Here is a 10934-nt window from a genome sequence, read left to right as displayed (position 1 = left end):
TGTAAAAAAACAACCTAGTCCTGGCATAATCTAAACTCTGTCCTTAAATATTTCTGTATTGATGCTTTTCTCGTAGCTGTGTTACATTTTTTGGCTTACTGCTGCTTTGTTATTAAACTTGTTAAGAGGGCACATGTCACAGCCACAGGCGGTTTCAAACACCTCCAACAGTATATTCCTCCAGAACCTTTAAAATATGACTGAATAACCCAAATCTTAAATGAATGGAAGTCTATAATGGAGGAAAAGGCCTAATTTAATGTTGTCTGTCTGGTTTTGGCCCTACTGTTGTCTCTTGGGTTGCCCATACAGCAGATGATAAATGGATGAATGTAATTACTCACAGCACTGCCCACATTCTGGACGCTGGGTGAAAATTGAGCTTCCACAAGGGCCCTTTTGCTTATCTGAGTGTAGCAACTTCCACTCGGCTGTAGGGAAGATCTTTGATTCGTACTGTAATGTCATGTCTTATGTCACATGCCGGTCTTACATTTCCCGGTGCTAAGCTAATAAAGTGCGGCGTTAGTAGTCACGTTTAGAGAGATTCATTTTAGGGTATGTTTGAAATCAATAAATGAATCAATAGAAAAAGTCAATAGATGAAGCCTTTAAAACTCATTGACTTTGGACATAACATCTTACTGTAGTTAGCATGGGAGGTAGCCTCTTATGGAACGGCTGAAATTCCACAAGGGGGCGCATTTGTTCCTCAGACGTTGCACAATAAACATGACATCCGAATATATTCATTATAAATCATGAATGAAAAGTGAGATTCGAACGAATGTCTGTTAGTGAACTTATTGTATACACTATTTATATCGTAATTCGGTCAGAAACGTCAAGATTGTGAGATGAACAAATCGTTTTGGATTAAAAGGCTTGGATATTCCATTTCCTTGGACTTTTGCGGATTTATGAACAATTTGTTTTGGACAATTTCACCAAAGCGGATAAAGGAAAGATTTTGAAGGTAAGTAAATATTCTAAATCGGCGCCGCCTGGTTCAGGTAACTAACAACTAGATTACAGTTTTATGACTGCTAAAAATCATATTATGCTTTTTGTGTGCGCTTAATGGAATCCCAAAAGTCTAAGCTTTACAACGATGTGCCGCATGACCGTATATTTTAAAGATTTAATGCTTCAAAGTTACAATGACGTAATGCAGCCTCACGTGCAAGGGAGGGGGTGTGCCGTGTACGGCACAGTGTTCCTTATCAGGTTAAACAAGATTCTAGTGTAAAATGATATGTGTGGATTTAAATACATGTACAGGGATATTTTCACTATTTAATTAGAGTGTCATGGTATATTTCATTGCCATGGACGGACACCTCATACCAACAATATAAGTGTATAATTACTACCGTAAATTAGAAATAATGCTCATTTAATGCTCATTTTTTAAATGTCTTCAAGACTCTCTATTAAATATTGCTTTATTAAATTATATTATCTGTTTGAATCCTTTGGTAAATGTTCTGACACAATAAGTCTTTGGTGTGAAATCTATATTGACTCTAATGTATATAATGAGCAAATATTGACTATATGTGCATTTTGTACCAGTGCATATTCATGTGGAGTTGAAGGACTTAGATTTTTGGTTTAAGGGCTGACATTTTGGCCTTTGCCTTTTTCACTCCCCCTCTTTCGTATAACAGTATAGATTTTCTATTTCTTTCATGTCATATAAAAGGGCATGTAAAGAGAAACAAGTACAATGTGATAGTGGGAAACTGAGATTTATATCATTATTCACCTAAAATTCCCTCTCTCCTGAAGCTTTTCAATCTGATTTGCATAGTTTGCTTAAGATATTCTTGTGCAGTCTATGAGAAACCATGTTATCAAGTTTATAATCAGCATAAGTAAATGCTAAGAAAGATATTTGGGTCAACAATTCATTTTAATTTAAAAGAGCTAATGTATAGATACATTTATGCAATATGCTGCAAAAAAAGTGTTTTCACTAAACTAGAGCAGTGTGTGCAACCACAACTAAAACTCCTTCACCATTTGTCATGTATGATTGCAGAGATAGTCTCTGTGTGCACATCACATCCTTTACACATCATAGCCTGCAAGAGCAGTTTCACATGCTTTCATGACTGCCATGTCTTCTCTCACGTACTTGTGTTTTCCAGTTTCCTGTAATAGGGTTTCTCTTTCTTTCAAGAGAAAATATCACACATATATTTTTTACTTGGGTCATCTGTTAATATAGGTCAGTGCTCGAGATTTTTAGGTCAAAAAGGCTCTGAAATTTTTGTGACAATTGAATCCGGTCCCAAAACATACTTTTATTTTTCCTTCATCCAAATTAAACGTGACCCGGTCCTATTTTCGGCTAGATTTAAGTCACGGTTAACATTTTAACATATAGTTATGTTATCTTTGTTTGCTCAATCGATGAATGGAAACAAAAACAACCAAACAGTTTGGGTTTGCCCAGTATGTGTAAGAGCCTCGATTAATCAGAGTCGGATTGAGTAATGCAGTTAGCCAAATAACACAGATTGATTTATCCGTTATTTTTGATCTGACACCAGAGCTCTGTTTATTTGTGATCAGATACAAGGTTAAAGGTCAAAGTAGAGCCTTTCATCAATATGAGTGAAGTCATGTGGCTTGTGGAAACTGTAAGTGACTGTAGCACTTACTCAAAAGCAACGGGATGACAACTGGAGGTCATTGACCTTACATGTGTTCCTGTTAAATATCAGAAACAGTATGATCTGAAGAACAAGATGCATCTGCACACAGCCTCATTTGCAAAAATGTTTTATTTCAAATATGTCAGGCTTGTATCATGATTCAAAGCTTGCTTCAGTCGAAGTCTTTTTTGTGGTTGACGTCTGATGCTGGACCCATGAGCTGGAGCTTGAGATGGCATACTGTATTCTGTAAAAAAACAAAAAGAAATAGACATGAATAACAATTGAAGGGTAGCTGCTGTTCAAATCATTTCGAGTAGAATATGATAATTTAACTGTAACACAAGGTTATACAATGCATGTGTATATGCTTGGTTAAAGGAATGTGTCTTTAATTTAGATTTTAACTGGGATAGTGTGTCAGGAAAGCCAGAGTTTAGGTGCCAAATGTGAAACAAAGTCTGTGAAACATGCAGGGCCGACGCAAGCTCAACTGCCGCTCTAGACAAAACGCAATCGCTAACCCTAACCACTATACGCCCACTACTAAACTCAACATTTAGGATGCATAAAGACTAGGGCCAGTACTCATGAAAAATCTTAGTGCAAAGAGTTGCTCTTTAGTGACAAAAATATAAGAAAACTTTAAGAAATGTGGGCACATCTCCTTAAAATGACACTCTCAGAAAAAAAATGGTACAAGAAGGTACAAAAGTTGTCACTGCGGCAGTACCTTTTTAGATAGTACACTTTTATACCTAAAAGTTGCATATTGTACCTCTACGATTACCTTAGATGTACATACTACAGTACTATCTCAAAGGTACATATCTGTACCAAAATGGTACAAACCCTTAAAAGAGGTCTTAAGATCCAAAATTGTTAGGAGTATCGACGAGGACTTTTAAGAGGCTTAAGAGTTTCTTTAGTGAACAAAACAAAAAAGAGGGAGACACACAATACATGACAGTGAGTTCATAAGACACAACACATTAGATTTTTCAGGGATCATGTTTATGATACATCTTATTAGAGACATGCTAACATTTAACACAGAAATGTGTTAAAGAAATGCCATAGCGCCAGAAATAAAAGTGATAACTACATGAACTACAGTTACAGATTTGGAAACTGGAAAAAATGCAACTTTGCAGCAGAGATGATTTGTGTACAGACTTCTATAAGCAAAGTGATCACACAAACAACAGTACCTTATTGTGTCACTGTTTATTACATATAAAATATATTAAGTATGACAAATCTTTATTTGTTTAAATATATATATATATGTATATGTATGGAGAAAATGAATGGCCTGTTTTGCAAGGGAACCAGTATTCCATTAACTTCCAGGTTATTCTACAAAAATACGTCATCCCTGTGTCACTCTATACTGAACCTAAAAGTGCTCTTTTCTCCTTCTTGGACAACCAACAAACACATACATAGTGACAAGGTCAGCCCGCCTCTTCACTAAGATGTTTTTGCTAAAATGTTTTAGTATTTTCCTTGCTCAGAGTTGCTCTCAGATTGGTCCTGAATCGCTCTTCAGCTAAGACTTCTAAGTAGAAGTTTTTGAGCTTAATTTAGAGCTTTTGAAGAGGAAGCTAAGAAGCTTTGAGAACACAGCCTAAATGTTTTGTTTATTAATAAAATTGCACTGAAACAATAATGAAAGCATAAGTCAGCATGCAACCATACTACAGTTACAAATGCATATTAAGTGCATTCAGATTATAAACTACCATTTTCCTGTTGCCTATCATTTCTTTTTTCTACTGTATTTTCTATAGCCAATTGTTTTTTCTGTTTGTTCAACCTCACTTGTTCTTCTGTGACCAGGGGCCTCATTTATAAAGCTTGCATGGGCACAGATTAGATCGTAGAGTGTGTGTATGTACTTAAACTAATCCACAGAAATGTTTTATAAAACATTAAAAGACATTCATAGAAAAGTTTTTTTGATGTGGAAAAGTGCTTAGTGCAACATCAGGGTCTAAGCAGATGTACCCACTTTTGCTTGTCCCATTGCTGCCGGTTTTTGGAAAAAAGCCATTCTTGCTGCTCAAAAAGGATTTGACAGGTGCTCTTTTGTATGTCAATGACATTAATTGGGCATCGTTTAAAGACAGAGATCTGAAACTGCTCAGCTGTGCAGAAGTTTGGTTACACTTTATTTTGATAGTCCACTTCAGACCTTCTATTAACTATAAATAACTTAGCAACTACATGTCAAGTAACGTCCAATAATTTGCAACTATACGTCAACCAACTGTCATTAGTGTATTAGTAGATTGTAAGGGTTGGGGTTAGGGAAGAAGTTTGGGTTAGTGGAATAAGTTGATATGCACCTGCAAAGATCCTTATAGACAGTTGAATGTCTGTTGAGATATCATCGTAATAAAGTGTCAGTATATATTAAGCAGACATTCTACTTATTCTCTAAAGATTGGTAGTTGATAAGTAGTTGCAAAGTTACTTATAGTTAGTAAAATGTCTAAAGTGGACTATCAAAATAAAGTGTTACCAGAAGTTTAAGTTCATTTTTGATTTATAGATTCACATCTAACAGAAAGGGGTATGTGTGTATCTATGCGTACATTCTTTTTATGAATCACAGGTATGCACATTTTGATCAGGAAATCACATTTAGGATGGGTTCTGCGCAGCATTTTATAAATGAGATCCCAGGACAGCAAGAGCCATGTTATCCAGGGTAATGTCCCCATACATCTATAAAGGACAAACCAGATTCAACAAGAAGAAGCTGGCTGACAGAGATGTGTGTGTCCAGATTGTATAAAAAAACACTGCTGCTTAACTTACTGCAGAATAACTCCTGTTTCCACCAGAACTGTTTGTCGGACGCCCACTTTTTTCAATACTACTACAGCCAAACCTTTGGTCACTTGTGCCAGTGCAAAACATCAGCATCAATAGTGTCAGCAGCACAAATCTTTACATCCAGGAGATGAAACAGGGAGACCCCCAAAAGGCTTAACATCTGCGCCCAGAGTGAAGCAGCAATAAGACGACCTTCTTCTGATAAATGGACATATTACTGCCAAAGGCTAATACACTATTCTGGAGCATATTGTGCAGCTAATGGATCAAACATTTTACCCTAAAGATGCTACTGTGTTACAGGAGGATAATGCAGCAAAACAAACATATGGGTTGGTTGAAATCTCACATGACCTATATTGTCATCAGATCTTAATATTTCTGAGCCTCTATACTGTGCTTTAGAGAAGCAGGAAACACGTTCCTCCATCAGGATACTGTTCTGCTAGAGAATTGATTCAAAATTCCTGGGCTGCTGCAAGACTTCTATCTGCCATTCCCAATATGAATTGATGCTGCATTTGGCAGCAAAAGGAGGCCCTACACCATACAAATAAAGATTGTGGTCTAAATCAAGTTCATTGTCCAACTCCTCTAGTTCCACATACAAAAGTTCTAATAGTTATTATGAATATATTGGGATTACAACTTCAGTGCTTATAAGCAAACATAACACACTCTTGCTTGCGAATTTGTGAAAAAAAAAATATATATAATTATTCATTCTGTAGTGTATTAAGCTATTTCTTGTAACTGTTGAATAAAATATGTATAGAAATGTAACCAGTCACAAGTTCTACTTGCACTCGCACTGAGCGGGATTCGAACCGCTCTGGTATGAGAGACGGACGCTCTTACATGAGCCATGAGCTCTAACATCTGTCGCTATAGAGCACTTCTTGATGTTGGGGAGTGAGGTTTACTTTTACTGCACAGCTCTCAATGACTAGCTGGTCTCTTTTACAGAAACTTAAATAAAACAATTACAGAACCTGAACTGTACATGCCCGAATGCATTCCTTCTTTATGCTTTGCGCCAGACATGCAAAAACACAAAATATATAAATGTGTAGCAGCATTTTTACTAATAAATGGCCTTAACGACCTACCGGGGATAAATAATAATTCTTCAGAGGCATGGATATAAAGACCAGAGGGGGGATAATCCCCCCATCCCCCCAGCAAATTGCACCCTGGATATATATACATGTTACATATACATGTTGTGATGAGCTTCGCATCATGCACCCTCGAAAAAGAAGTCACCGGCTGCCACTGATTTAAGCAGACGAAAGGGCTTTTTTACTTCCTGATTTACTGTAAAAATATTTGGATTCTTTGGATCTATCAATGTAGAGCAGATCATTTATTGTAATGATCAGATTAAGGATCAACATATTCTGTGTTATTCTGTAAATAAAACACAAAAATGCCAACAACAGTAAAGCTTGGCATAGATCATGCAGCCAGTGGATATACTGGTGAAGTAAATGTACAGTACTGTATTAATCATTCATACACAGTCAGAGCTATGGTGCAATGGGTAATGCAATGTGAGTCAAGCCTGTGTCATAATCTTTGTCCTGCACCTCTCTTCTCATTTTCCTTCACCATAGCAACATACAGTATCAACCACTTAAATCACTGTATAGTAATCGTAAAGCGAGACCCTGGTTATTCCACGAGAACATCCAAGAAAAATGTACAAATCATGTGTTGTACATAGTTATGTCTCTGTGTGTAAACGCTTTAGAATATAAGGTTCAAGAAAAGATTTTTGGAAATAATTTACAACAAGGTTGTATTTGTTAACAATTAGTTAATGAATTAGCTAACATGAACTAACAATGAACAAAACTTCTACAGCATTTATTAATCTTAGTTCATGGTGATTTCATCATTTATTAATACATTTTTGAAATCAAAAGGTATAGTTGGTAACGTGAGTTAATGCACAACAAACTAACATCTCTCCAGCAGTATTGACATTAACTAACATTAGCAAAGATTAATAAATGCTGAAAAACTATTGTTCAGTGTTAGTTCATGTTAGCTAATGCGTTAGCTAATGTTAACAAATACAACTTAATAGTAAAGTGTTTTCAATCTCTCAAATATGTTTTATTTGGTTTGGTGTCAAAGTCCAATAAGTTCTGAATTTTATTTAATCTCTTTATACATTCAAGTCAATAAAGGTTTTTGTTGTCATCAGGGCATATAAAGAGCACGTGTACAGTAATGCACTGTAAAAAGCAAATGCAGTGCACACAAGCACGCATGCACACGCACACACATAGAGTAACAGCTACTGATGTAATCATTCATGGCCAGCGGTCAGAGAGATTTCACCTATCATTATACTCGTCTCACTCTGGCATCTAAAAATACCAGAGATCCCAAGCATGAGATTATAGACTTTGCCAGAAAAGATACTAAGTAAATGATTACAGGCTTTTGCGCAGGGCATGAAATCACTATTTGCTGTAGCAGTGTGAAGCCTAGCACAAGCTTAGTATACCCACAGAGGAGAGTTTTTCAGTAGGAAACTCACCACAACATGGAGACATTCTTGTGGATTTTAAATAATTTATTTTATATTCTTCAGAATGTGGCACAGAGTTTTAAATCAAAATTTAAAAAATATAAAAATGCAAAGACAGTAAGAATTATAAAATCGTAGAACAACAATATCCTATCAGAATCATTCATTAATGTGACAGGAAAAGTTTATTAAACAAAGATTTTGCTTATATGCCGTCCTCTGGGTTAATGCAATGCTGAATCCTTAAGGATTGGAAAGAAGAAAATAAAATACTGCCACAATCGACCCCTGACCTCTTGTAAAAGAGCAACGAACAGAAGAGTTGTTTAATATATGACTAGATCTCATGGAACAGATAAACAAGTTTTATAGCCAGTCACTTGATCTGTGATTGAAACATTTGGTTTGTCACTAAAGTCAAGCCTGTCTTCCTTTAGCTTTGAGTCAGCCTATAGTTCAGCTGCCACAAATCGTCTGGCATTCTTTCACGTGTTTTACTGTAAGTTAAAATGTGTAGTTGCGGTTAGGAACTTTCTATCTCATCCGTCCCTTAAAAAAAATTTGATTTGCTGACATAACTTAATGTAGTCAGGCTGATGCATTTAAATTCAATAATCATTTTTATTTAAGAAAAAAATGATAATTAAGTAATTTAATCAATAACTTATTCCTTTTTTTTAATATATATAATTTCTTGAGAATTTTGCTTTTTTTGTTTTTTGTAAATACATAAAATAAGTAGTTCAAGGTGAATCATGTTGGACTCTTAAGACAGATTATTGTTCCTCATGTGTTTCTCTCTTAACTCAAGCGTAATATTACATGTCCTGGTAATTTGTGTCTAATATTAAATGTTAAATCAAAAGTTACAATATAACAAATGACAGGATATGAGTAGTCTCACGTACTCAATCCTCTTTATATCCAAAAGGTGGCACTGTTGAATCTTCAAAATGACCCATACTTTATAAACCTTACTTACTTTCACTATTATTCTTTAAAAAGAAATTGTTTTAAGCCACTATCTAAACTGAGACTGGCAGTGTGATAAGTACTTGGTCAAGATTTGGGGATCGCCTATCTATATATGTATATAAAAAGTTTGACTTCCACTCATAATCTATATTATATTATTACATATTTTTAGAAAGCTTATTTGCTGAATATTTGCAATGTCTGCAATACATAATAGCCTGTGTGTTTTTTTTATTGTTGTAATTATTGGCAGAGTCTGTTGTTTCAGTTCAAAACCCCGTTATGAAGCACAGTAGGTAACGGTGTACATTTACGCACCAGAAAATCACTCTTTTACACAACACTGCATGAAAAAAGCGAAAAAATATGCAGATTGACAGAGTTAAACGTTCACAATCCGTCAATTTAACTCTTTTCTTTTGCATTTCTGCAACGGCAGTCAGCTGACGAGAAAAGTTTGGTTTTCCAAAGTCGTATGCGAATAACTCTAAGATTCGGCGCGCCTATTGGCTCGTTCGCGCATGACGTCACAGTCGCTATAAAACTCAGCCATGCTTTAAAACTCTACAGTAATGTGTCGACTTTAAAAACTCTCTCCTGCTCGTTCTGTGTCGGCGCACTTACCAAACGTTACACCCACCCGTCTGACCACGATGCTTTTTGCTGTCCACGAGTCACCAAAGTGTTAAATGTTTGAAATCCAAAGCCGCCGAAATTCTCACGCATAGAGACGAGTACGCGATCCGATGCGTGTGCGCAACAGACTGTGCCAAGGAGCGCGCGTAATCTGGAGTTAAGGGAGCACCGAAAAGACTTGTTTTATTTTCCTGCCGAGAGTTAAAGATTTGAAAACATCAAGCTGGCTCACGCAGTCCCGACCCAGCCCGCCCTGACAGCTGCTCTTCAGCCGCACTGGAGGACGGTAAGCAGCAAGAGGATGGCATCAGAGCTGGCACTGAGCAGCTCCGACCTGCCCACAAGTCCCCTGGCCATGGAATATGTTAATGACTTCGATCTGATGAAGTTTGAGGTGAAGAAGGAGCCACTGGAGCCCAATCGCAGCATCAACCAGTGTAGTCGCCTGATCGCCGGGGGCTCCCTGTCTTCCACCCCGATGAGCACGCCCTGCAGCTCGGTTCCACCTTCCCCGAGCTTCTCGGCGCCCAGCCCGGGCTCCGGGAGCGACCAGAAGGCGCACCTGGAGGATTTTTACTGGATGACCGGTTACCAACAGCAGCTCAACCCGGAGGCGCTGGGCTTCAGCCCCGAGGACGCGGTGGAGGCGCTGATCAACAGCGGCCACCAGCTCCAGAGTTTCGACGGCTATGCAAGGGCGCAGCAGTTTACCGGGTCGGGAGGTGCCGCGGCAGGGGAGGAGATGGGCTCCGCCGCCGCGGTGGTGTCCGCAGTCATCGCCGCCGCCGCCGCGCAGAACGGCGCGCCTCACCATCATCATCAACACCACCATCACCACAGCCACCAGCAGCACCAATCCCCTGGGGTTCAGTCCGGCAACGGCACCTCCGCCGCGCACCACCAGCACGCGCACCTGGACGAGCGCTTTTCCGACGACCAACTTGTCACCATGTCCGTGCGCGAGCTTAACCGGCATCTGCGCGGCGTCAGCAAAGAGGAGGTGATCCGGCTCAAACAGAAGAGGAGAACCCTCAAAAACAGAGGCTATGCCCAGTCGTGTCGCTATAAGCGGGTCCAACAGAGGCACGTGCTGGAGGGCGAGAAGACCCATCTTATGCAGCAGGTGGACCACCTCAAGCAGGAGATCTCCAGACTGGTGCGCGAGAGAGACGCATACAAAGAGAAGTACGAGAAGCTGGTGAACAACGGCTTCCGAGAAAACTCATCAAGCAGCGACAACAACCCATCATCACCAGAGTTTTTCATGTGAGTTC

The 10934-nt window shown here is 38.4% G+C and overlaps 1 protein-coding gene across 1 annotated transcript in view; it reads left to right on the top strand.

The window, feature by feature from the left end:
* The first annotated feature begins 9334 nt into the window (after window positions 1-9334).
* mafa (MAF bZIP transcription factor a) overlaps window positions 9335-10934 on the top strand; it is a 146167-nt gene continuing 144567 nt past the window's right edge. The window contains exon 1 of the mRNA XM_065270004.2: window positions 9335-10926. Coding sequence (XP_065126076.2) covers window positions 9962-10926 — 965 coding nt within the window. The 5' untranslated portion in view covers window positions 9335-9961. The remainder of the gene's footprint in view (window positions 10927-10934) is intronic.

The sequence above is a fragment of the Paramisgurnus dabryanus genome, chromosome 9 (genome assembly GCF_030506205.2).
Source record: "Paramisgurnus dabryanus chromosome 9, PD_genome_1.1, whole genome shotgun sequence".
Classification (NCBI taxonomy): Eukaryota; Metazoa; Chordata; class Actinopteri; order Cypriniformes; family Cobitidae; genus Paramisgurnus; species Paramisgurnus dabryanus.
The sequence above is the reverse complement of the archived record's forward strand: the minus strand, read 5'-3'. Positions and strand labels throughout refer to the sequence as shown.